This window comes from Marmota marmota, unplaced genomic scaffold (genome assembly GCF_001458135.2).
Source record: "Marmota marmota marmota unplaced genomic scaffold, marMar, whole genome shotgun sequence".
NCBI lineage: Eukaryota > Metazoa > Chordata > Mammalia > Rodentia > Sciuridae > Marmota > Marmota marmota.
The window spans coordinates 2,442,603-2,470,535 of record NW_026000294.1 but is presented as its reverse complement, the minus strand read 5'-3'; the positions used below and the strand labels follow the sequence as shown (position 1 = coordinate 2,470,535).

General features: G+C 38.8%; 2 protein-coding genes across 2 annotated transcripts in view; one reads left to right on the top strand and one right to left on the bottom strand.

Annotated features, from left to right (window-relative positions):
- The window catches only part of Awat2 (acyl-CoA wax alcohol acyltransferase 2), a 70,594-nt gene extending 45,985 nt beyond the window's left edge, over positions 1 to 24,609 (bottom strand). The window contains exons 1-2 of the mRNA XM_048797151.1: positions 24,557 to 24,609; positions 3,274 to 3,369 (exon numbers count right to left, since the gene is read on the bottom strand). The gene's annotated coding sequence lies outside the window, so the exon portion shown is untranslated. The remainder of the gene's footprint in view (positions 1 to 3,273; positions 3,370 to 24,556) is intronic.
- Positions 20,929 to 21,329, top strand: LOC107155651 (protein dpy-30 homolog). Its single transcript, XM_048797153.1, has one exon. The coding sequence runs from the start codon at positions 20,974 to 20,976 to the stop codon at positions 21,271 to 21,273; it is 300 nt and encodes a 99-aa protein (XP_048653110.1). The 5' UTR covers positions 20,929 to 20,973; the 3' UTR covers positions 21,274 to 21,329.
- Positions 24,610 to 27,933: the final 3,324 nt, after the last annotated feature.

Here is a 27,933-nt window from a genome sequence, read left to right as displayed (position 1 = left end):
TCCATGAGGGGAAAAAAAGTTAAATGATGTAGGTTTGTTGATTGAGATTTGTTGATGCTGTGAATTTGCAAAAAAAATAGTAAAAGTAAAATCATTTGCAGTAAATTTGAATTTAATCTTCAGAATCTGCATTTCAGTGGTGTTGTTGAAATCTTAAATTGTCTGTGCATTTTAAATGTTCTAAAATATTACAGGTTAAAGTTTTTTTTTTTTTTAATTTAGGCAACTTGTTTAAAAATAAATAAAATTTTAAAAATACCTGGTTCTCTATTTTTGTGTGGCTAACTTAGTTCACATGGGTTTTATCCATACTTAAGTAATGGTAACCTGGGGAATAAGGAGCAGATGCAGAGGGAAACCAGGTGAGGCTTTTGGGAGGAGAAATGTACCTGCAATCATGATGATGGACTGGAAGGAAGGCTATCCTGAGTTGATGTTTCACTCAGTAAACAATTAAACTGTTTCAGTTAAGGATGTTCTTTCTCATTGCTGTGTTTGAATAAGAACCCCCACTTCCAAAACCTAGTCATTCTAGGGCTATATTTCAGCATGGAAAAAACTGCTATGGTGGGGCTGAGGTTGTGGCTCAGCAGTAGATCACTCGCCTAACTGCTAGGCGAGTGCTCGGGAGGCCCTGGGTTCTATCCTCGGTACCACATAATAATGGATAAATAAAATAAAGTTTAAAAAATGCTATGGTATCTTTTAGGTGTTCCCAAAATACAAATATGAAAATCCTGCCAGATAGACCTCACTGTGTAAATGAGAGTAACAGAAGAGTTTCAGCTAGTCAGCTCTCTGAAGAGGTCCCCGAAAAAACTTGGTATTGGGATACATTGTGAGAGCCATTTATAGGGATGGGGACACTGATGAGGGGATTATGGGCCAGGGAGGAAGGGGGACAAGCTGCAGAAGGGACACAGGCAGGAGAAGAGAACAGGTTAGGAAGGTGGGTACAAGTTGGAGATAGGGGCAGCCTAAGAGATTGAATAGGGCATTGCAGGAAAAAAAAAAACTGGGGATGGGGGTGTGGCTTGGGGCACAGGCTAAGGAATAAAGCGTAAGTGATGAGGAGGCCCTGGCTAGAGAAGACCTGCATGGGCTCTGGGACAAAAGGAGGGGAGGCGTTCAGTCTTGTTGAGGATTTTGATGGACAAGGAGGTACTGCTTGGTGGTGTTGGGAGCACAGGCTTACAGCAAAGGCCTGACTGAGGGAAGATGCCTGGCAAGGGAAGAGGTCCAGGTTATGGATAGGGACACAGGCTGGTGAAGGTCTTCTGGTAGGGGCAGGTGACCCAGCTGGGGTGAGTTTTATAGAGGGAAGGGGGAAAGGAGTTTTACAGAGGAAAAGGAAGCTGACTGGGTACTGGGCTGCATTCTGGGTAGAGTCTTGTCAGGGCTAGGATTGGGTGGGCTTGGGAAAAGTGCCTGGCTGGGAAGGGAAAGCTAGCTCAGAAAGGAGACATAGACAGAAGAGGGGAACCTTGCTGGGGAAGGGGTCTAGTTGGGCAGAAAAGTGAGCTGGACAGGGGGAAAGATCCTAACCATGGAAAGAGAAATAGGCTGGCGAATTGGCAATTCTTTGGGGCAAGAGGCCAGGTTGGAAGGGTACAGCAGATGACAAAAGGGTCTGTGGCTACTGAATGGGGAAATGCTTGGGGCAAGCTGCAAGCAGAAAAAGGTCACCTGCTGAGAAAGGGATCTGGTAGGAGAATGGGCCTTCCTAGGGAAGAGGCATTATCTGGGGAACAGGGTCAGTCTGGAGGAGGACAGAGGAAGGAGCCTGGCTGGTAGAGGAGCCACCAGGCTTGAAAGGTTGGAATGAATAATCTGGGATGGAACATGATTTGGGAAGGGATCCTGGCAGAGAAGAGGAAGCTGGCCCAGGCAGGGAGGCATAGGCAGCAGAGGAGGTCCTTGCAGGAGAATTAGGTCTGGATGGGGAAGGGGGTGTAGGCATGCAAGGGACATACGCTGGAGAAGGCCCTATGGTGTAGAAAGTCATGGAAGGAGAAGGGAGCCTAACTAGGGTAGGGGGATGTTAGGAGATGTAGACCCAGATGGGTAGAGGGGCCAAGCAGGGGAGTGGCAAGGCAAGAAGAAACTGGAACAGAAGGAATAGGCTCAGGAAGGGAACCTAGCTGGGTAGGGAGTCAGAGGAAGTGGACAGGCTATGGACAGGGACACAGGGTAAAGGAGGAGGCCTAAGTGGGAAGATGGTGCTAATCTCAGTGACTCAGGAGGCTGAGGCAGAAGAATGGCAAGTTTGAGGACAACCACAGCAACTTAGCATGACTGTGTCTCAAAATTTAAAAAAAAATAGGGCTGGGGATATAGCTCAATTTGTAGAGTGCTTGCCTTGCATGCACAAGGCCCTGGGTTTGATCCCCAGCACCACACAAAAAAAAAATAAAAATAAGGGATAGGGGTATAGCTCAATAAATAAATAAAATAGGGTGCAGGTAAGGAGATGTTCAAAGAGGAAGAAATTAGCTGGTCAAGGGAAGGAAACCTAGTAGAGTAAGAAGTCAGAGAAAAGTGTCCCTAACTGTTACAGGGGCAAAGCCTGGTTGAAGGGTGCCTGGCTGAGGGAGGAGCCATAGGCTTTCAAAAAGAACCCAGGCCAGGGAAGGACACTGAGTAGGAAAGGAGATCTAGCTGGAAAACAAGCAGAATCTGGAGAAAAGGCCATAGGCTGGTGAGGACCCTGGTGACAAGGGAAGGAGCCTGGGGATAGGGCTATACAAAGTGTTTAAAGGGAGCAGAGGCTTGAGAGGGTAGAGCAATCTGAGGAAGGGAGACTGGCAGGGACAGGGGGTGGAGCTGACCTTGGGAGTGGTGAGAAGATCCTGGCAGGGAAATTTTGCCTAACTGGAGAAAGAGGCTAGGCTAGGAAAGGGAAGCTGGTATGGGAGAGGTTTGAATGCTGAGAGCAACAAAAGACTGGAGATGGGTTAATAGAGCAGGCTGGGAGAGAGGGCCTAACTGGTAGGAAGGTCCTGCTAGGGAAGGGATCAGCCAGTCTCTAGAGATCCTGACTGAGGGAGGGCCCACATGGTTTAGGAAGGGGCATAGCTGAGGAGGGAGGTACAGGATATGGGTGGGATACCTGACTGGGCAAGGGAACACAGGTTAAGAAAGGAAAATTATGTGGGGCCAAGGACCCCACCTGGAGACAGGGATATGTGGGTGAAGGGGACCTCACCAGAGTAGGGCCATGGCTTGGTAGAGTTCCTGCATGATTGAGGTCGTAGTTGCCAAAGAGGGTCCTACCTGTTCTCAGGAGTCACAGGCCAGGAGGGATACCAGGCTGGGTAGGGTGTTCATGTAGGGTTGCTTCAGGAGTAGGTACTGGCTGAGAAATGTGGCCTGGCAAGGGAAGAGGGTAAAGGTGTGTATAAGAAAAGCCTGCCTGTCAGGGGACAGGGTGTGGTGAGCCGCTTCTGCCGTTTATGCAAATTATGGTCTCCATTACATGATGGCGCTGGCTCCGCTGTGGTCTGTGACAAACAACTCCTTGTTTGGGAGAGTTGGCGCATGACTTTTCATCACTCTATGAGAAAGCTCCACGTGGCTGCTTTGCATTGGGGCTTGAGATGCTTTATTAAGGCTGGGAGGGGCATCCGAGGAGTAGTAGAGAAGAAGAAGAACTATCAGGGGCCTGAATAAAGTTGTTGAAAGAAGATTCTTGGGTTGCGTCTTTCTTGCGGGCAAGAAGTCGCGCGACAACGCAACAACAGGGACCTGGCTGGGGATGAGGATTTAGCTGTGAAGAAGGCACTGTCTGGATAATATGGGCCTTACTACAGGGGTGGTGCTAGTGCTGCCCAAGTAATTCTGACAGAAGTCATCAAAGACAGTAAAGTTCAATTTTATATGATTGCCCCTTAATACAAGAGAAATAAGTGTTCCTATCTTAGAAACCATGAAGATTTTACTGGAGTTGTCCCAACTTCCCTGACTGAGTCTGTCTTTAGCAGGAGGAAGAGGTGTTAACTTAGACCAGATCATAACCATGCCCAGGGCACAAATCAAGAGGGAATCTTTACTGCGGGATCTGGAAGGATGAGGGATTCAGGAGTTTGCAGTCTTTCATTCTGTAACAGTGACTACAGTCACTGAAGACAGCAACTTGTATGGGCGATTTCATGTATGAAAGAGGTGGGGAACTATTCTCAAAAGGGATCCATTTCCAGAAATAACTTTCACTCATTACTGTTTTTTTTTTTTAATACTTTTTTAGTTGTTGATGAACCTTTATTTTTTAAATTTATTTATTTATGGTACTGAGAATCAAACCCAATGCCTCACACATGCCAGGCAAACTACAACCCCAGCCCCATCATTAATGTTTTTCTTTTACTCATTTGTTGTTTGTTTTTTCATGTACTTTACCATTGAGCTACATGCCCAGCCCTTTTTTATTTATTTATTTATTTTTTGTTTTGGGACAGGTTCTCACTAAGTTGCTTAGAGCCTCACTAAATTGCTGAGGCTGGCTTTGAACTTGTGATTCTTCTGCCTCAGCCTCCTGAGTCGCTGGGATTACAGGCATGCTTGCCAGCCTGGCTCTTTTACTCATTATCATACTTTATCCCTTATTGCCAGAGCAACTAAATAAGGTGCTTCCTATATGTAGATGTAGGCTCTAGAGTCAGACATCTATCTGGGTTTCAAGCTCAGCTCATCCACCCACTTCCTAGCATTGTGATCTTGAATAAGACACAACCTGCACCTCGGTTTCCTTGTTGATAATATGGAGCAATTAATAGTTGTCTTTGCTGTATCTCTTGAGGATGTTAGCATTGAATGAAAATGCACTCAAAATGTCTAATAAGTGCCCAATGAATTTTAACTACCATTAATCTCCATATAGGAGTCCAAGAACATGACAATATCAGCTCTGATAACAGTCACTCCTTGATTTTTGTCTATGGTGACTTTTGGGGCCACCTGGCCTCTTCCTGGAGGTCTTGCATTGCAGGCAGAATCTCTCCTAGGCCTGTCTGTGCGAGCTATTGTCACCAGAACTTCTACTAGGGCTCATCAATGTGCCCTGTTAAGAACAGGGTGGCATGCATACAGGGACTCTGAAGGCCAGACTATCTTTTCTTCCAGGATTTTTCTACACAAACATAATCAACTCACACATTTTAACAAGATTAGTACCATTCTACCATTCTATTGAAATTGCTTTTTAAAAAAACTTAATACATTATCATCATTTCCCTGTGTCCTTAAACAGTCTTCAATATGATGATTTTAATGCCTGCATTATAGCCTATGAATGTGCCATAATTTATTTATCCAATTCTATTGTTGGACATTTAGATTGCTTTCAATTTTTCACTACTATAAATATGCCACTGTAATATCCTTGTAGTGACTCTTTGTCTGTATTTTCTGATGATTTCCTTTTGATAAGATTTCTAGAATTGATCTAGGTCAAAAGGAGAGGCTTTTAATAATACTGGAAATTGCCCTCCAGAAATGTTGAATCAATCTTTTTTCCTATGTAGTTGCTAACATTGAAAATTATCATCTCTGCTAATTTTTAGGTGGAAAAAAATATTAGTTGACCCTTCATCAATTACTAATGAGATTGAATATCCCTGTATGCATTTATTGGCATTTTCGTTTGATTCATGCAGAAACAAATATTTCTTAATTTATTGCTTGTTCCTAAAATTTTCCTTAATTTTCTATGGTATATGTCTTGGGGATTTATAATAGGTCCTTCCATATGAATGAATCTGGTCACTTGTCATTTGGATATTTTAAAAAATAGTTTTTCCAAAAAATAGTTTTTTCCATACATGTTAGCCTTACATATTTTTAAATATGTAACCATTATTTTTTATTTATTTGTTTTTTATGTGATGCTGAGGATCAAACCCAGTGCCTCACACAAGTGAGGCAAGCACTCTACCACTGAGCCACAACTCCAGCCCAGCTTTTCAATTTTGTTCTTATCATCTTACATATGCTGAAGTTTAAAATTGTGATGGAATCTATTAACCCTTTTCTTTATGATTTATGAAATGTCCAGCTTAGAAATGTCTTCCCCAACTTGAGACTGGATCAGTACTTGTGTAAACTTTATGTCAAGTATTTTGTTGTTGGTTTTTTGTTTTTGTTTTTCTGTTTGTTTGTTTTTTTTGGTACCAGAGATTGAACCCCAGGGGCATGTAATCACTGAGAAACCTCCTCAGCCTGTTTTTTATTTTTTATTTAGAGATCAGTTTTCACAAATTTTCTTAGGGCCTCACTATGTTGCTAAGGCAGGTTTTGAACTTGAGATCCTCCCTCAGCCTCTGGAACCACTGGGATTACAGGCATGCACCACTGCACCCAGCTCAAGTTTTTAAATACTTTCTCTTTAACATATCCATCTGGAAATTACTTGAGTATAAGCTAAGGGTATAAATTTATTTTCCCAAATTATGATAGGTAATGAGTTACCAACATTATTTATTGAATAATCCACCCTTTCACTATTGATTTGAAGTGCTACCTTCCACATATATTACGTTTTTATGAGAGAGTGAATCTTTTTGGATCATTCATACAGAATGGCTCTATTTCTCTGATCTTAGCTGACCCTTCATTCATTCATTCCGTATTTACTGAAGAGAAAAGTGATAAACAATAGCTTAGAAAGATGAAAATCCAATCTGTGCTCATTGTCTAATGAAGATGGCAGATCATCTAATGAAATAGATAGCAACATGACCAATGTGTGATGGAAGGAAGCACAGAAAAAGGACGTACCTCCTCAGACTTGTGTCAGGGAGGCTTGGCAAGGAGCTCAGAGAGAGTGCAGGCAGGAAGGAGAATAAACACAGGGTGTCTTTCTGTTCGTTCTAGCTGGAGAGTAGAGGTGAAAGACTTGTGCAGAAAAGCCTGGAGAGGGGAGCAGGTGAGGTCTCCCAGCTTAAATAAAAATTGTTTTACTCATAATAGTACAGATTAAATAGGAATTAAATGAGATACCATTTTTCATCAGACAGATTGGTAAAGAAGTGAAGTGAATAATATGCTGCATTGATAGGGGAATGCAGATATAGGCATGCTCAAATATTATTGATGGTCAATAAAGACTCTTTGGAGGGTAATCTGGCAATAGCTATCAATTTTAAAGTACATAAACTACTATCATTTGTGTTTTTATAGATATAAACAGTTTCTCATGAATAGGATAGATATTGAAAATTAGAATTGATTGCTTTTGACAAAAGGAAGCAGGTTGCTGGGGGGAAAATGGGAGGCAGCTTTTCCCTGTATAATCTCCTGAAATTCTCATATCTTGAATCATATGAATGAATACATAAATACATTTAAACTTCCCCTACAAAATAAAATGCATATAGCTATTGCTGTACTATACTACAGATGATACATATTATAAAACATTATTTCAAGGATGTTTATCATAGCATTGCTTATTAAAGTAAAAATCTAGATATAACCTAAAAACCTTCAATAAAGAATAATTAAATAAATCGTAGTATACCAAATTATTACCTCTAGGGAGAAGGGTGGAAATGAGTGGGAGAAAGGAGAAAGACAATGAGACTTCACGTGTGTGTGTATGTGTGTGTTTGTGTGCGCGCGCGCAAACCCGGCATCTGGCACATGCTAGGCAAGGGCTCTACTATTGAGCCACATCCCAGCCCCAGCTTTCACTTTTCTATACTATATAGTTTAATTTTTTTATTGTGGTGAAATATACATGACAAATTTTACCACTTTTAAATATTGTTTTTACTTTTGATTGGATTATAGTCTGTTGCTTTCCTTCTGATATGTTTTTAATTTTTTTTTTAGTTGTAGATGGACAAAATACTTTTATTTTATTTATTTTTATGTGGGCTAAGGATTGAACTCAGTGCCTTAACACATGCTAGGCAAGCACTCTACCACTGAGCCACAACCCCAGCCCCACTTCTGATGTGTTTTGATATAGACAGCAGCCTCTTGAAGAAAACCTCCATTTTCACTGGGTGGGACTGCTTGTCCTCAGCATCTATAGGAGAAATCACCCCCTTTTTTGGGGTACTGTGACTTGAATTCAGGGGCGTTTAACCAATGAACCACTCCCCATCCCTTCTTATTTTATTTTTTTAATTTTGGGAAGAGTCTCACTAAGTTGCTTATGGCTTTGCTAAGTTCCTGAGGCTGGTTTTGAACCCATGATCTTCCTGCCTCAAACTCTGGAGTTGCTTGTATTACAGGCATGTGCCGCTGTGCTCAGCCCACCTATAATTTCTAAAATCAGCATTAGGAATTCACAGTAGCTAAATATGGAACCAGCCTAGTTGCCCATCAACAGATGAATGGATAAAGAAAGTGTGGTATATATACACATGGAATTTTACTCAGTCATAAAGAGAAATGAAATGATGGCATTTGCTGGTAAATGGATGGAACTGGAGACTCTTGTCTAAGTGAAATAAGCCAATCCCCAAAACCTAAAGGCCAAATGTTCTCTCTGATATGTGGATGCTAGCGCATAATAAGGGGGCAGTTAGGGAAGAATAGAAGTACTTTAGATTAGACAAAGAGGAATGAATGGAGGGGGAATGGGAATAGGAATGATAATATAATGAATCAGACAATACTTTCCTGTGCGCATATATGATTACATGACCAATGTAATTCTATGTCATTTACAACCAGAAAAAAATGAGAAGTTATACTCCACATATGTATATTATGTCAAACAAAATACATTCTGTTATATATAACTAATAAGAACAAAAAAAAAAAACTAAAAAAAAAAAAATGGAAGTCTCCTCTCTTTGTAAGTGAAGTTACGGCCCCTGAGATGGTGCAAATGGAGAAGCTGCCAGGGTTCCCGTTTTACCCTTGCTGCTTGGAAGCTCCAGGACAGGTGGCAATGTGGCCATTCTTTCTGCATATTAACTGCTTTTAAGTGTACAGTCCAATGCCATTAAGTCCATTCACATTGTGTGCAACCATCACTACCATCCATCTCCCAAACTTTCTCATGTTCCCAAATTGAAATTCTCTGTCCTTTTTGTAGTTGTGTAGCCTGTTTCCTAGCCTGATCTTGAATCCTGGGTTCAAGTGATCTTATACTTCAGTCCCATGTGTAGCTAGTTCCCCAACTGTCCCTTTCCCCAGCTCCTGGCAATCAACATTCCACTTTGTTTCAGTGAATTTGACTACTGTAGGTACTTCTTACAGATTGAACTATACAGTATTTGTCCTTTTGTGTCTGTGTTAAATTAAGCCCAATGTTCTGAGGGTTTAACTGTATTGTAGTGTAGGAGAAAGAGGGATCCCCTCTAACCCCCTTAGTACTTATGTGAACTATGTGATTGGAACTAGTAACCAAATTAATACAATGCTGATTAGCAAGAGAAAAACATACAATTAAATTTACATGTACATAGGGATCTTCAAAAGAGACTGAAATCTGAAGAAAAGACCAAAGCATGAGCTTTTATGCTTTTTAAACAAAGAACACTAAATTTGTGAAGGAATGAAAGGACAAATGGATCTCTGGACTACGGTAAATTCTAAGAATGTCACTAAGTGATGTAAAAACTACTTGAAGAAAAGTGTTACCAGAATGAGTTTATATTTTTCTGGTTCATTACAGCTATAATTACAAGACTGGTGATTAAGGCTATTTTCCCACATTTGGGAGAGGACACTCCTTCCAAAAAGAGTCTTTATGAGGTAGCGCGCTCGCCTGGCATGCATGCGGCCCAGGTTCGATCCTCAGCACCACATACAAACAATGATGCTGTGTCCGCCGAAAAAAAACTAAACAATAAATATTAAAATTCTCTCTCTCTCTCTCTCTCTCTCTCTCTCTCTCTCTCTCTCTTTAAAAAAAAAAGAATAACAAATGCTAGCAAGGAGCAAAAGGAACTCTCATAGGTGGAAAAGGTAATTAGTACACTATGGAGAACAGTATGGAGTTTCCTCAAAAACCTAAATATAGGACTACTGTGTGATCCAGCTATCCTAACTCTCAGCACATCCAAAGGAAATAAAAGCAGTATAACAAAGAGATACCCTCATGCTCATGTTTATTGTGGTACTATGCACAATAGCTAAGACATGAAATCAGGCTATGTACACATCAACAGAAGAACTGATAAAGAGTATACAAAAAGAGTCTTTATGGCTTGGTCCCTGTGGAAAAATACAAGCCTGATGGTCCTTTCTGCAGTTATATTCCTTGAGTGATTTAAGCTTGAAATAACCAATATTCCAATTTAGCATTTTGGTTTGGTACTGGGGATTGAACCCAGGGGTACTTTATCACTGAGCTACATCCCCAATCCTTTTTATTTTTTTGAGACAAGGTCTCACTAAGTTACTAAGGCTGGCCTAGAAATTATAATCCTCTTGTCTCAGCCTCCTCAGTCACTGGGATTATAGGCATGTGCCACCATGTTTAGCCAATTCCGCATATTTTGAGATGGTACAACCTTAACTCTTTGGGTAGCACATATCAAAATTTCCTTCTTTTTTAAGGCTGAATAGTATTTTATTGTGTGTCTATGCCACATTTTTTAATTCATTACATTGTTGAATTTTTAACAAATTATATATTATCTAAAAATAGGGAAAAAAATCTTTTAAAAATTGAGACATTTTTCTTTTTGCTCTAAAATATTTAAATAGCATAGAATTATCTGCTCCTAAAAGTTGAAATAATCCATTCACTTGTGAAAATGGGCCTGGACCTTTTAGAGATGAGACTTTTGACAGGCAAAATTCTTGAAAGAAAATCTATGAAGTGAAAAAACAATCATAATCCATCTAAAAGAGATAGGGACAAAAATTGGAGAAAACAAATCAGGAGGGAAAGAGTAAAGGTGACAATTTTCTCCTAGAGGGTAAATCAGAGATAACATTTTGCTATTGAAGTTGAAATATTGAGAATTACAGGCTTCTGCATGGTGCTTAACATCATAAAAATTTCCACTAGCAAAACTAAAAACAGATTGCCTATCCCCCCATTTAGAAGTTATTTTTTTTAAAGAATAGAAAAGAAAACCCAGCCCTTGGAGCAAAAGATAGAACACCAACGTAACAAAATGGATTATAGGCCTTGTGTGAGGGAGGGGGATTTAGGATGCACATTTTTCTCTAGAAGTTTTCATTTTTAGTTTGTTTTAAATCATTTTGCATACAGAAATAATGAGGTTGTAGACTATACCTACTTTCAGATGGTGTTGAACCCATGACACAAAGGAAAGACCAATGACTCCAATTTTAAATCAAATTAAAACAAGCTTATATTGTGGACATGGGAGTGCTAGCTGGCCAGGAGCTGTCTCACCCAAAACCAGATTAGAGAATAGCAGCCCGGCTCTCCAGGAAAAAGGTTTTATAGCACAAAAAGTTACAAAGGGGAGTGTCTTGGGAACTTACAGCTAACAGGATTCTGGCAAGCATAATACAAAGGCAGATAGTAGGTTAATGATCTACATGGCTTAACATTTCAAGGTATGGAGTAAATTGAGATTCCAAAAACAGAATTTATGAGGGGTTGCTAAGGTTTTAGGGAGGGTTGTTATCTGGTCAAGGAGAGCCAGGCATGGGTGAGTTGAGAGCATGGGCAGGAATTCCAAACAAGATGAGCCCTCCAACTTCCTGGACTCACTCAAAATTGGCCTCCTTGATCTGACCTGACTAGATTTACCTATATATACTGTCTATCTAATTCTGGCTTCATTACCCCCCCTTCTAATTTTAGCAACATTTTACTGCTGTAAGGAAAAGTGGTGATGATGCTCTGGCTGCTTTGGAGCTGAGGGGGGGCAATGTGAGATGAGGCAAGCAGTTTGTGGTTCCCTTTTAGAAGTCAGGTTGGATCGAAGTCTGGTTGGGGAAGAACAGGTTGTAAACTCATCTAGGGATGGGTGCTTCTATGAGAGAGAAACAACAATGACAACAACAACAACAAAAAAACAACACATGAGTACTGAATAAGCATTGCAACATCTGGAACATGTCAATGAATATCATGAAGATGATAGAAGTCAATAGTCTTTCAGGAGATATGAGGGCTGAAAAGCTATCCCCATAATAGGGCCTTTATTTGGGAATGTAAATCTTTAACATCCTCAAAGTTATCAGGAATGTAAACACAACTTTAACTTTTAATGTCACAGAAGCCCATTCCCATAAGACATAGTTAAGCTACTTTATGTCATCTGATCTTGTAAAATCTTTTTACTGATATGACCTCTGTATCTAGTAGAGATCCCTTTATTCCTGTTACTTCAGGCTAGATAATCATGTTAGCAAATAGCAATCTTACCTGTGTAGGTTAGAAAAATCTATAGGCCTTAAATTGACTAAAACTTTTGACTTGGCAGTTTCGCTTGATAGTTATTAGGCATTTCTTCCTAAGAGTCTTTCTTTTGTAGCCTCTAGTCTTACTTCTTTTGGGGGCTAACAAAAGGTGTATATCTTAAGTTACATTTAACTATTTTTATTTATCTTTTTTAATATTTATTTTTTAGTTGTAGTTGGACACAATACCTTTAATTTATTTATTTATATGTGGTGCTGAGAATCAAACCCAGAGCCTTGCACATGCTAGGCGATGCTCTACCACTGAGCCATAGCCCCAGCCCCTATTATTTATCTTTTAAAAGTCCAGGAATGGCTGTGTTTGGGCTTTAACTGTTTTTGCTAGGTGTCTAACATGAAGCAGGTCAAACTGACTTTTGTTTCTATCTATTGTTAATAGTCAGCTGAGTTCCCATAGGAGTCACTTTGGGGGGAGCTGAAAGCAGCTTCTTAGCTCTGCTAGTGCCATTTGAACTAGAATGGTTCCAGGTCTTGCTGACTATGTGGCTCCCCTTGGAAGCATCAGGGATATCTCCTTTCTCCAATGACCTTCCTCTTTATAACAAGTACACTGATTGGCTTTCCAGTTCTCCAGTGGTCTCATTAATCTCCCTAATTGGGAGGTTATGTGGCCCAGAGTTGCAGAGCTCTTTAGAGAACTTCCCTGTTCCATGGGTTCAGACTGACTTGGAGGGCAAGAGCCAAATATTGGGGGGGGGGGTTTGGGGGGCACTTTTAATTTAACTTTAATTTTTAAGTCTTGATCTTAAACATCCAGCAAGTCAGTCTCACTAATAAGAATACTGGGCTTTAATGTCTATAACCTTACAGTCATTTACCCCTTTCTATTAATTGGGGTCTATACTATCCTATCTGTACTATAGTTTATTGCTTATTATCTTAAATTAACCCAGGTTGTGTGTTCTTGAAGCAATACCTCTGTAAAACATTAATAGGCAACATTTAGACAGTTTATAAGGAAAACACAAAATAAAATTAATAAGTAAAAACATATTTAGTTTGTGTAATAACTATCTTGAATTTTGGCTGAGTTATATATTATATCCCCTGTTTGAGATCCTTGTAATCTTAACAACAAAAATCAATACTTTGAACATAACTTTAAATGAACTGAAGTCTGGTCTACTTTGGAGTCATTCTGACACGTAGTAAGGTGGGAGGCAGAGACTTATCTCAGGTAAGGCTGGGCTTTTTATAAATCTTAGGTAAAGTGTTCTAGTTTAAAATTGATCTTTGTTTTTTAAATAAAATTTTACAAAGTTTACATATATTGTTGCTTGAGTTCACATGAATATTAGCTAACATAATGTGATACTACATTTAAAACACGAATTAAAGAAAGGCTGAGAACTTTTAATGTTTTGTGGAAAAGTGGCAAAATACTTTTGTGTTTTACAATATTAATGTTTATATAGATTAGGCGTCCATTAACTTAAAAATACATTTAAATTGAGCTGGTGTTGTTGCTCAGTGGTAGAGCACTCAGCTCACCCGTGCAAGACCCTGGGTTTGAGCCTCAGCACCACATAAAAATAAATAAGTGAAATAAAGGTAATGTGTCCAACTACAATTAAAGAATAAATATTCTTTAAAAATACATTTAAATTGTACCCTGGTATAAAAAGTAACATAAAACTTTATATCTTATTGACAACAGGTCCAGTTATAGAACATTAAATGATATAAATAAATCTCCAATAAAGTTTGTCATCCTTATAAGCCCAAAATTACCATACAATTTTATAGTTTGGAGAACACCAGCTTGATATAATGTTCTTTTAAATCATCTACCTTAAAGGCTTATATACCTGGAAGATAAGTACACATTTAATATACAAAGAAGAGTAACAGTACCAAAATTACATTGATGTTTTTATATTAATCAAGTTTAGCTCTTAAAGAAATAACATATAACAATATTTCAAATAACAGTTGTTGTTTAACCACAATTGTATAATTCTTAATTCCTTCAAGATTTCTTGCTCAAAAAAATACAAAATAAACACAATATTATGGGTAAATTAATGTTTTAAGAAATCATTGTCCTTTTTACATATAGATTATTTGGTTTATATCATTACATTAACATTTGACTTTAAGGAAAAAAAAATCTTAAATAGCTTTGACTGATTGTTTCACATATACATATAACCAACAAATATATATATTCTTTATCACTTACTTAAACCCTCTTATTTACTTCATCACATAGAGACTTTCTAATCCAGAAACGCTTTCTTTTTCTTTTATTAAATATGTTCTCCATACCTAGAACCTTCTAATTCCTCCTTCCCATCTGTTAACCCCCCTTTTTATTCACATTTTTAAAATAATCCTTGTGAATTTCTGAATTTAGATAAATTATTTCATTTTAATAAAAAGAAATACTTTGTTATTTACAGTACTCTTAATTGGAACAGTTGAAACTTCTGGGCCTTTTTACATAGAAATCTTCTATAACCTTTGTATTATAGAATCACATCTGTCTACCATCTCGTGAAAACACAATGTTCAAGTATAAGGAATTATACCTGTTGGGACTTTAAATTCTTATTAACCTTTTTTCAGTGATGACAAAGCAACTTTAACTCCTTTTTTTTCCATTTCCCAATTTATGAAAACATCAATAATGTTACCCAATGGAATTCAAGGAGTAAAGAGTACTTGATGCTATATTTAACAGCATGTTTTTAATATTTATTTTTTAGTTGCAATTGGACACAATACCTTTATTTTATTTATGTATTTATTTTTATGTGGTGCTGAGGATCAAACCCAGGGCTGCACATGTGCAAGGCAAGCGCTCTACTGCTGAGGCACATCCCCAGCCCCTATTTAACAGCATTTTAACCTTGTAAATTAATCAGATGTGTAACAAACACATTTATGAGTAATCCCATGTAAGATCTACTTTACTTATTTTTACTAAGATATCAGATAAATATATTTAACAGTATTAACCATTTCTTCCTTGTTGAAGAAAAGTCCTAGAAACAATGAATATTAGACATTTTATAGACATCAACACTTTATTAGTTCTTCGACCACCTAGAGAGACTTGTGAGTTAAGTTTAATTTTAAACTCATCTTTACTTTCATCTGTTTACCCAATTTAAATTGAACTGTTTTAAATCATGTGAATTAAAGGTATTTGGATTCATTTTTTAAATTTATGAGTGCTCATTTTTATCTGCCAATCTTGATATCATGTAGATGACATATGGACATACACACCATACACTTATGGACAGACAACACAATACACAGTGTGCACACGTACAAAAGTAAAGGCCTTGTAGCTTTTCACAGGTGAATCTCCATTGCAATATTACAGATGTTTAAAAATTCCATAGTTGAATAAAAATTAGGACTGATCAGAAAAAAAAAAAAAAAAACATTAACCTAGGTGCATAGGATGGAAATCATGAGCTCAAAAATATGGAATTTAAGAAAAAAACAAGAGTCCTAGAAAAATGACCAGCCTGTAATTAGTAAAGTACCTTACAATTTGTTTTTTGGTTTAGTCTAACATAAGTTCAGGTAAAAGACACTTTTACTTTTTTTTCTGGTGCTCAGATCTGTCTCTTACTGAGTTTGTCTGCTTCTTCCATTTGCAATTCAATTTAAGTCCTGGTTGAGGTCTGGAAGGAGCTGGGGAAAACTGCTGTTCTGAGCAGAAACCTCATGCCTAAGGCATTTTAACCCTTTTTTTATTTGGTAATCAGACAGGTTTGGATGAAAATTATGATACCTTAGTTTTTGAGAACAAAGCAATGTTAAGCTCATTAATGAGATAAGCCGCTGGCTGTTGAGCAGATCCATTTCCTTGTCTGACCATTTCTAGGGTTATTCTTCTTCTCTCAGTGATAAACAGGTTAAATCTTGCTCCAAAGCCTGTTCATAACTCAGGGGGAGTAAACCTTTTGGTAACAGGCTTTTCTGCTATTTGTAGGAGGTCTAAGGTAAGAGGTGAGAACAGAAAAGCTGGCACTTACATTCAAGAGAAAATTGACCTCTTGGCTCCCTAAGGAGAAGCAGGAACAGCATACCTGGGACATTTGAGGCTAAAGTTGGGCTAAGTAATAGCATAACATCTTTCAAGGTAAGGTCAAACATCTGGCAAAAGTTCTGAAATATCTCAATATAAAAATAGATTGAGTACATCTGAGCACAGGAACAGTAATGGGAGTTTTAAACTGGCTTATGAAGGCTAACTGTGCGAACAAAGGGAACCTGGATGTTTTCTTACTAATTATCCCATGTCTTTCTTTTAGTTCTCCAATCTGAATTGCTAGTGTTTCTGATCAGCAAAGGAAGGGAAGTATCCAGGAGGGAATCAATGCAGGGGGAGAAGGGAATCCTCCTGAGAGTCCTGTTATGTTCTCACATTAGATTAGAGGCAGCACCTTTTGTATCCAACTTAGTTTTTGACCGTTAAGACTCCTTATTAATTATTTTACCTCTGACAAACCAACTTTCAACTGTAAGATTGTATAATACTTCAGAAAACCATTCAAAGACCAGATTGTTACAGTAAAGCATCATCTTTTTAGACACATTTACATCTCTAAGTGGCCCATTCAGCCAAAATCATTCCCAAGAAACAATTTATAAGGTCAACACATGTCTTAAAGGGCCATAAACAGATACAAACAAAAAAACGCAGTGACAGACACAGAGGATCTCCAAACTATGGCTGACAGACAGGAACCTTTAAAACAGACCAGCTAAGGGAAAAATCTCCCCAAGTTCCCAACTCCCACTTAACCGTAGCTCTTACATCAGTGGTGCCACAGATGTCCCCACAAGGGAAACAGATGCTCCCACAAAGGGGAAACAGAAGAATCACCCAAGGGTCTTGGTGTGGCAACTTTACTGTATTCAGTTTCCTTTTTCTCAAAGTAGACAAAGATGGAACAATCATTACAGTGCAGAGAAGGAAAGCAGGAGTTCCCCAAAGCAAAAGGGACTTTGTGCAGCTGCTGGGAGTCCCTCAGTCCCTCCCTTTACTTACAAGAATAGCTCCTCTGGTTTGGTTCAACCCCAGGCACACTCACCTGTCTCCTAACTTTCCAGTAGTCATCTCTCAAAAAGTTTGCTTAGAGAGCCATGCCTGCCCAAGAAAGTGGAGTGGGGCTGCTCCGGTGTCCCAACAGGGGTGCCAGAATGTGCAACTAAAAGTTCAGTCCCTGTCCTCAAAGCTAATTAATGCCAATTTAATAATGAGGACATGGTTTTGAGAAAAAGGAAAAAGAAGGTTTATTGCTTTGCTAGCAAAGGAGTAAAATAGGGGACCCCAGTCCCAAAGTCTGTGACTCTCTCAATCAGGAGGGACAAGGGATTTTAAATGAATTTTTCAAGAGTTACATTCCAGTAGGGGTTCCCAGGGCCCCCTGATGGCATGTTAGGATTCACTTGTTAATTTGGGAGATGTTCATTTCCCAGATCCCCAGCAGGCATCTCCCTCTTGCAGTGGGTGTGCTCAAGAGCAGCCAATTAGGGGAAGAAAAGATAACACTGTCTCCCAAATCCTGCTAGGAAGGGGGAGAGGGGAGAAGAGAGAAAAAAAACACTTTTAAAAAAATAAATCTTAGAGCAATGAGGGATACATTTAGAAGGTGAAGAGATCACTGTTACAATTCTATCTCACAGAAAGTTCAAAATCCTGCTTAATGAAGGGGAGTAAAGTTTGTCAAAGTTCCTTAAAACACAAGTCAAAGGAGTGTCAGGATTACTTGCCTTATTACCCATTTGTTGTTGTTCAGTTATCTTAAGTTTATACCAGAGAAGAGACACAACAAAAAGGCAAATATATATATCAGGTGCCAAAACCCAGGGAGCAGTGCAACATCTTGCTAATGCTCCAGACAAGAGTGTGTATTTGCCTTGTCAGACACCTCACTGTCCCCAAAAGAAATGCCTCACGAAACCTTTACCACAGGACAGTGCGACATTTTGCTACTGTCCCAGACAGGAGGTCATGTGTTTCACCAGACACCTCACTGTCCCCAGAAGAGATCTCTCTTAAACCCAATACTAGATGTTGTGGGGGCTCCATTTACCTATGGAAGCCTCCTCCACTGGATGCTTGCTAGTTGTTTTAGTGTGGCAGTTCACTCAAGCAATCCCATGAACTAAAGGCATGCCTAGGGGCCTTGGAATGTCTCAAGGTGAGAACCCCCTGGGGCAGCACTCCTCTACGGAGTCCCAGAGCAAAGGTCTGGCTTCAGAATTTTGGTGGTCTGAATCTCACAGGGGCCCCAAATGTTGAACCTGCAACACAAAGACAAGACCACCGACTCCAATTTTAAATTAAAGCAAGTTTATATTGTGTACACAAGAGAGCTAATCTGGCCAGTGGCTGTCTCACCCAAAGCCAGTCTAGAGAACAGCATCCCAGCTCTCCAGGAAAAAGGTTTTATAGCACAAAAAGTTACAAAGGGGAGTGTCTTGGGAACTTTCAGCTAACAGGATTCTGGCAAGCATAATACAAAGGCAGATAGCAGGTTAATGATCTACATGGCTTAACATTTCAAGGTAGGGGGTAAATTGAGATTCCAACATCGGAATTTATGAGGGGCTAACTAAGGTTTTAGGGAGGGTTGTTATCTGGTCAAGGAGAGCCAGGCATGGGTGAGTTTAGAGCATGGGCAGGAATTCCAAATAAAATTAGCCCTCAGAGTATGGTCAGGCCAAATAGATATCTTAGTAAAACAGAAATGAACTTTTTATAACTTTATGACGAGATGGCTCCCAATCTTAGGATAGAATTAGGTTGGGTTCATCAATAGAAAATATATTCCTTTCTCTTTTTGATTCCTTTTCTTTTCAGTGGGTCTTATCCTACAGAAATTATCAAATACACCCTTACCATCAAGTCTCATCTTCACTATAAATGAGAAAAATATATCCCTGAAATATGTTTATCATGCTTGAATTAGTTCTAAAAAAATTGTTAACCACTGGCATAAATTGATCTTTATAGGCTCTCTCTGTCTCTCATTTATGCACACACACATACGCACACTCACACACACTTAAGACCTGTCTAAATGTTATTTCTGATGCCACAATAGCACAAGGTGGAAACAATAGCAAAGCGGTGTTGGTTTGGCATAAGAAAGAATGTGCTGATAATCAGAGATATTCAAAGGTATAAAGGACCATTTCATAAGGAGGTGAGCACTCTGTAATTGGAGGCATGTAAGTCCAGGTTAGACAACCACCACCTCACAAATATGTTTTCAGGACATTCAGATATCTGATGGGAATTTAGAAGCTTCTCAGGTAACATGAAAAATTAGAAAACAAAAGAGGTTTCTTTTCCTTAAGGGTTGCTAGAGAGTAAACAGGCAAACATGGGGCATGGAGAAGGGTGGGCTGGGAGTTGATGGAACATTTAAAAAAGATATTCTAGGCCCCTTTGATCCTGTTGAGTCCCTCTTTTTAGAAGTACATAAATGTTAATCCCTCCCTTAGGCCCTGATCAGTCTTGAGATTGAGAACACATTAGTTTTGTGGAGTTGAAGAAGCCATGTGAAGTGGAGACACCACAACTACTATGTGGATTCTAGTCCTTTTTTCTAGTGCAAAACTGCTACTGCAGCTTGTCCTGGAGAGTTGCTCAAGGGACCTATTCTAATGAACAGCCTAGAATGAAGAGAACATCTTCTCAAGTGTGTAAATAGTGCTTCTGAAATATTTAAGGGGGCTTGAAAATGGCTTATTCTCTTAAGTATCCTATTCATTTAAACAAAATATATCAAGAATGTCCAATAACAGATTCAGTTTGCTAGGCAGGAGCCCACAGAAGTGGAGCAAGGAGCCTTCAAATAGTTAAGACCATGATGGTGCTTTCCAAAGAGACCTAGCTTTGGAGGTGAGACCAACATAAATCCAAATGACGCCAAATGACGCCACCAGTAAGCTGTGGTCCAGCAAGAAGATGAGGAAATTAAGTGGGAATGCCCTGGGCTAGCTTGGGGCTGGAGGGAGCATGGGGGCATAAGAGGGAATGGGGAGCCTTGAAAGGTCAGTTTAGATGTATGTAGGCAGCACGGAAGGGAAGGGTATTCGAGGCAGAAGGGACCCCAGTAGACAAATGCACAGAAGTGACAGTTTGCATCTATTTCCCTTCACTTCCACAAAAGCCCTCCATTTCCTCTTGGTTACCTTCCTTTGTCACCATTTGGGGGCAAAAGGACTTCACTTCCAAAACCCTCCCCCTTCAGGCCTGCCTATCAGTTCACAGCTTCTCCCTGGTCATGGTGATTGGTTCAAGATGAGCCTGAGGCCTGTGACAGACCAATCATAGCAGAACCAGAATTAGATGAGTGCATGTATTTTGTTGCCTTTTTGAATCTGGGGGCCACCTTGCTGAAGCTGTTGGGGACAGGCTTCAATTACTGAGGAGGGCTCTGTTGCAGCCATCATGGGAAGTCACCAAATCAAATCAGCATCCAGGATGAAGTTATTATAACCTCCCTGAAATTGATGTTGAGATGAGAGAATCTTAATCAGAATTTTATTTGAAAAAAAAGGGGGGGAGAGGAACCAACAGCTTGGGCGTGGGCTGGTATCCTGGGACTGTGGTTTGCAGGGTCCACCATGGAGCCAAAGCAGATGCTGGAAGGACAGATGCAGGTTGCAGAAAACCCTCACTCTGAGTATAATCTGATCAACAATGTTGAGAGGATAGTAGAAAATGAGAATATAAATGTAGAAAAGTCATCAAAACAGAAGGTGGATTTACAGTCTTTGCCAACTCATGCCTACCTGGATCAGATGGTGGTGCCTATCTTATTACAGGGACTTGCTGTGCTTGCAAAGGAAAGAGCACCAAATCCCACTGAATTTCTAGCATCCTATCTTTTAAAAAACAAGGCACAATTTGAAGATCAAAACTGACTTATTGGGAAGAACAGAAAAATGTGGTTGCTACTGTAGATTTTTACATGATTAAGAGATAGCTTTAATTGCCATGATTTTTCCCCTTTTTGGAAGTATAAGAATCTTCAGGACAACAGAATTTATTTACAGAGTTATGGAAGGGAACATATTTCCCTTATTTTGATTTAATCACCATACTTATTTAATGAGTATATTCTGTACAATCTTTTCTCAGATTGTCTTTAAGTTTGATTGAAAAATGACCTTCAAAATAAACTGTCATAATGCCATTATTTTAAAGTAAAAAAAAAAAAAAAAAAGAAAAAAAGGGGAAAATAAATGGGTAGCAACATATTTTCCCATGTTCTGATTCTGTGTTCCCAAAGCCCCTTCATCTAGGGTTCTTAGCTGCCTTGAAAACAAGAAGGCATACTCAGTATTTGAACACCCTGCCCCACACTGGAGGTGGCCTCTCTAAAGTCTGTAACAAGCCAAATGTATGTTGACAGTTACACAGCAATGCTCAACAGTACTCTTCACCAAATTCAGAAATATCCACTGGATAAATTTTAAGACAGGAGCTTCAGTAGGCCATTGCAGGGAGGGCTCTGGCACTATCTGTGAGTATAAAGTGTTCTGTATCCTTCTTTCTGTAATTCTCCAGTAAAAAAAAAACAAAACAAAACAAAAAAAACTATTTGGCTAGAACTCTCTATTTGTTATATACACATCCCACCCCTTTCAAGGAAAGTATCAGTTCTCAGATAATCAAGTCTAAATCCACATTTTAAAAGTGATAACATTTTTTCCTGAAATCAGACCATGATTGATTTTGAGTTTTACATTATTTTGCAAAGTGGTTTCTGTTCTAACTTTCTATTGGTATGGAGAACTGAATTCTACCGCAATGCTTTGTTTAAAAACAGAAACATTAAACCCTGTTGACACAAAGAAATTATAGCAGAAGCTTTGAAATTCAGTAACTTCTTGTTTTGTTTTTTTTTTGTTGTTGTTGTTCTGTTTCTGATTTTTACTTTGGGCCGGGTCAGATTTCTAGCTTTGGTATATAGTATCCATGAGGAATATGTTTCAAGATCCCCCAGCGGATGCCTAAACCCTATATAATGTTTTCCAATATATGTACATCTATGATAAAATTTAATTTATAAATTAGGCACACTAAAGTATTAACAATAACAAATAATGAATTAGAACAATTATAATAATATAATAAGTTATTTAGAACTTGTGAATTATTTCTGGAATTTTCCATTTAATATTTGCATGTGTTTGTTGACCAGGGGCAACTGAAATCATAGAATGTGATATTATGGATAAGGGGAGACTATTGTATTCCCCCTTTAAATTTTTTGTTTGTTTGTTTTTTAGTTGTAGATGGATACATGCCTTTATTTTGTTTATTTGTTTTTAGGTGGTTCTGAGGATCAAACCCAGTGCCTCACATGTGCTAGGCAAGCACTGTACCACTGAGCTACAACCCCAGCCGTATATTCCCCTCCTTTTTTTTTTAAAGAGAAAGAGAGAGAGAGAGAGAATTTTTTTTTTTTTAAGAGAGAGAGTATTTATTTATTTAGTTTTCGGCGGACACAACATCTTTGTTTGTATGTGGTGCTGAGAATCGAACCCGGGCCGCATGCATGCCAGGCGAGAGCGCTACCACTCGAGCCACATCCCCAGCCCCGTATATTCCCCTCCTTGATCTTTGAAGATAGAAAGGAACTCTTACAGCTTCATTTAAATGGAATAAACTTCATAAGAATAGACACCAGATATTCAAAGAAGCTTTGCCTCTAGTGGAATAGTAGGTGAATTTAATTTCTCCAGATTATCAGCAAGGAACATATAGTACATTTTCTTTTACTCTGTATTTTAATGACAACAAAAAACAGTGTAAAGCATCATAGATACCATAAGAGACTCATTAAAAGATTTTATAGCATTTTCCTGAAAATGAAATACTTTTCTTTCACTAAGGAAAAAAAACATTTAAAATAGCAAATGCTTCCTTTTTCTCAAGAGAACAACAATAATCTTTGATTTGTTCAATAAATAAAGATTTCCCCAAATAGGCTTTCTTTAAACATTAGAATTTTTGACATTTCAGGGATGTAGTATGCTAACTTTATACACAATAGCAAACATGATAAAATGTTAAAATCACCCTTGAAACTGAAAATTAGCCGGGCCTGGTGGCACAGGCCTGTAGTCCCAGTGATTTGGGAAGCTGAGGCAGGTGGATTGCAAGTTCAAAGCCAGCCTCATTTATGTAGTGAGGTCATAAGCACTTTAGCAAGACCCTGTCTCAAAATAAAAAATAAAAATGGCTAGGGATGTGGCTCAGTGGTTAAGCAGCCTGGGGTTCAATCCCTGGTTCAAAAAAGAACCTAAAAATTAATAAAACTAATAATACAAAAATTTTTTTTTCATGGCTCAGGAGGCTGAGTAAGAGGATCACAAATTCAAAGCCAGCCTCAACAATTTAGTGAAGCCCTAAGCAATTTAGTGAGATCCTGGCTTAAAATTAAAAAAAAAAATTTAAAAAGGGCTGGGGATGTGGCTCAGTGATTAAGCACCCATGGGCTCAATCCCCAGAACCAAAAAAATTTTAAAATTTTCAATGTTTTCCTAAAAAATAGTTTCATATTTTAAAGACTTATTAGAAAAGTGAAAGTACAAAGTAACTTGTAAAACAAGGTATGCAAGCAAATAGGCAATTTACTATGCAATTGTTATCCTCATCCATTTTAAGATATTATATAAAAACTATACATATTAAAAATAAATTTTACCAAAGGGGCTTATGGGGTGAGAGTTGGGGAGAGTTTTCTGGAATACTCATGAAATTTCTATTTCTTGATCTGAGCACTGGTAATAAAGATGCATGGATTTGGGAAAACTCATGGAGCTGGACCATTACAAATTGGGCACTTTTCTGTATGTGTGTTATATTTCAATAAATACTATTAAAAACAAAAAAGGGAGAAGTCGGAGTTGAATGTTACAGAATTTCAGGGTGGTTATGGAGCCTTAAGTTGTTGGATATTATGAACAGTTATAATAATAATGGCTACCATATGTATGTCTATTAATTATTATAGTGAACCTTTTGCATATATTAATAAATTTAATCTTCCCTAATCTAATGAGTTATGTACTAGTATAATCCTCATCTTACAGGTAAGGAAGCTGGTATACAGTTTTAGTCAGCTTTTTTGCTGCTGTGACTAAAGGATCCAACCAGAACAATTGTAGAGGAGGAAAAGTTTATTTGAGGGCTCACAGTTTCAGAGGTCTTCGTCCATAAGAGGCTGGCTCCATTCCACCAGGCTTGAGGTGAGGCAGAACATCATGGCAGAAGAGTGTGGCACAGGGAAGCTGCTCACATGAAGATCAGAAAGCAGAGAGAGTTTCTACTCTCCAGATATAAAAATATGTGCTCCAAAGCCACGCCCCCAAATTCTACCTCCTCCAGTCACACCCTACCACTTCAGTTACCACTCAGTTAATCCCTATCAGGGGATTAATTCACTGATTGGATTAAGACTTTTACAGCCCACTCGTTTCTCCCCTGAACCTTCTTGCATTGTCTCACACATGAGTTCTTAGGGGACACCTTGAACAAGGAAGGTTACTAGTCTTTCAAATAAACTACTCTTTTAAGAAGTTTATAGTTTATAAAAAGAGATCAGTAATCCATGCAGAAAGCAAGGAGGTTAGTTGGGTGTAGTAACACACACTTGTAATCCCAACGACTAGGGAGGCTGGGGCAGAAGAATTGCAAGTTCAAGGCCAGCCTCAACAACTTAGTGACACCCTGTCTCAAAAAATTTTAAAAAAATGATAAAAGGAGGGGGGATTTAAAAAAGGAGAAGGAATGTAGCTCAGTGGTAAAGCACCCCTGTGTTTAATCTTTAAAACTATAAAATAAAAATTTAAAAGAAAAGGCTGGGGATGTAGCTCAGAAGTTGGATGCTCCTAGGTTCAATCCCCAGTACTGCAAAAAAGAAAAAAGAAATCAGTTTGTTTATTTATTGTTCTTCTATTGTGGGCAGAGTGCATTTGTGGTCTGAGAAGAGACACCTGAGAAAGAGAAGGAGAGGGAAAGTGAAAGAACTTGGTCCTCTCCAAGGAGACCAGAACAGGATGGTACAGATTTGTCCAAGACAAAGGCACCTTCTAAGATCTGAAGAGAAGTGAGATCTGTGCAGAAGAAAACAGAGTGAGACTACACTTTTGCTGAGTGATGAGGCGTCCAGGAATGAGTAAAGAAAACTGGAGAAAATCCCCAATGAGGACTGCTCAGTGTTTATCAGTTAAAATGATGACAGTTGTTAATTTTTGGTTCCCACCTCTCTTGATGTAGAGTCCCTGTGCCTGGATTTTTAACAAACTCTAAAGGTGATTCTGATGACCCCTAACTTTTTTTTTTTTTTTTTTGATTGAACCCAGAGGCACTAAGCCACATCTCCAGCCCTTTTTATTTTGTATTTAGAGATAAGGTCTTACTAAGTTGCTTAGAGCCTCATTAAGTAGCTGAGACTGCCTCAGCCTCCCAAGCCACTGGGATTATAGGCATGTGCCACCCTTCCTGGCCTGATAACCCCTAACTTTGAGAAATAAACTGGCATCTGAGATCCATAAACCTCAGAGAATGAAGGGAAGATGGTTCACCCTGTAAGAAAGAGCATGGAGGGGGCTGGGGATGTGGCTCAAGCGGTAGCGTGCTCACCTGGCATGCGTGTGGCCCGGGTTCGATCCTCAGCACCACATACAAACAAAGATGTCTACTAAAAAATAAGTATTAAAAATTCTCTGTCTCTCTCTTAAAAAAACAAAACAAAAGAAAGAGCATGGAGGGACAGCTTTCCCAAGGAAATGGGGCATTTTATTTTGATTTTTATTGTTGTTTCATTTGAATGTAGATTACTTTTTATATGTATTAACTCATTAATTGTACATATTAATATTATTCTATGTTATTCTGTGTACCACACCTAGGAAATTTTGCTTCTAGGATGACAGTGGGTAAACATGTGGGCTTTGGAGCCAGATTATAAATACCACAATGTTTTTTTCTGTGCAACTCTTGTCAAATGAGGTAACATCTCTGTGCCTTAATTTCCTCATCTTGAAAATGGGGCTAATAATAGATAGTATCCACTTCATAAAACTGTCATGAGAAAAGTATATATACAATATGATGCTGTTTATACAAGGTCCAAAAACATTCAAAACTAATGTGCATATTGTTTAAAGATATGAAACGTGTACTAAAACTATAAAGTGAGAATAATATGAAAAAAAGTGAAAATCAAATAAGTTGATACATGTAAAGTATTAAAAACATAACAAACAATAAATATTAGCTATAAGCATTGCTATTTTTATTATTCCTCATTGTTGGGGGGAGCCCATGGCCACTGAAATTATGATCTATGAAGAATAGATTAGGCAATTCAGCAGATTGATGAAAATCACCCAGAAAGTGGAAAAAAGTCTTGTGACCAGCTCAGAATGAGAAAGGGGAGCTAAATTGAGAGTTGTACCACCTCTTTGCTGTTTTGACTAGGGTCCTTGATTGGTAAAGACAGTCACTGACAGGAAAAGTCACAGTATGAAATTACGTCCAGCAAAGTAACCGAAGAAAGGTGAAATAGGAGTTGTGGGGAGATAGACATAAAACTATTGCTAGGCCCTCCTTATATGGAGATCATACTAGTTATTAAGAGACTGAGTATTCAAGAAAGACTTGACAAAAGAGAAGCTTTGGAAGTAGTACTACAACCCAAGCCAACTGCTTAAAACCTAACTTCTTTTGCTTCTAGTGAGAAGCACCAGATTCTAACAGTGTTTTCAAATGAGCAAAAGTCCTTTTTATTCATCTGACTGAAGACTTTAGATTCTAAGGTGAGCCTCCTAGGCAGGCACTTGGAGCCCTACCTTTAGCCATGGGGCCACGGTGCTGCTTAGCCTCTTGTTGTGTATGCACCTTTGCAATTGAATCCTGCCCTATGTTCCAGTTAAGGGGGACACAGATAGGTTGGAGAGAGAGTTGGAGCCCAGGATCCATGAGAAACAGATGGAGGAGCTGGGGTGATTTAATTTGGAGAAAAGAAGACTCAAATGTGGTTTCTGTACCTCTGAAGGGTGTTAAAGGCATCAAGAGCAGATGGGGTGTAAGGAGTGACCAAGGGGCATAACTAGGACACAAAAGTGGTTAGAAACCATAGGAAGTCATGTTTCATGCTCAACATAAGGAATCAGCTTTCTAAAGGTCTTGTAAGGTGATGAGCTGCCTGTCTCTGGAGGAGTGCAAGCTGAGGTTGGATGGCAACTTTATAGCAGAGCATATTTAAATATCCAGTTAAATTTTATAAATAAAACACTTGTTCTCTTGTGTTCAGCATCCTGATTTCATTCCATAACCCTTGGCTTTCGTAGCCCTGGGTTTTCACAGGCCACTTTAACATTCTGGTAACCAGGTCACATCTAAAAACAAGTAGGGAATGGATTTGGGGGAGAAATCTGATTTTTTCTAATAGGCCCCAGTTAAGTTCATGCATTTCTTTCTTTTCTTTTCTTTCTTTTTTTGGTGCCAAGGATTGAACTCAGGGGCACTTAACTACTGAGGCACATCCCCAGCCCTTTTTTGTATTT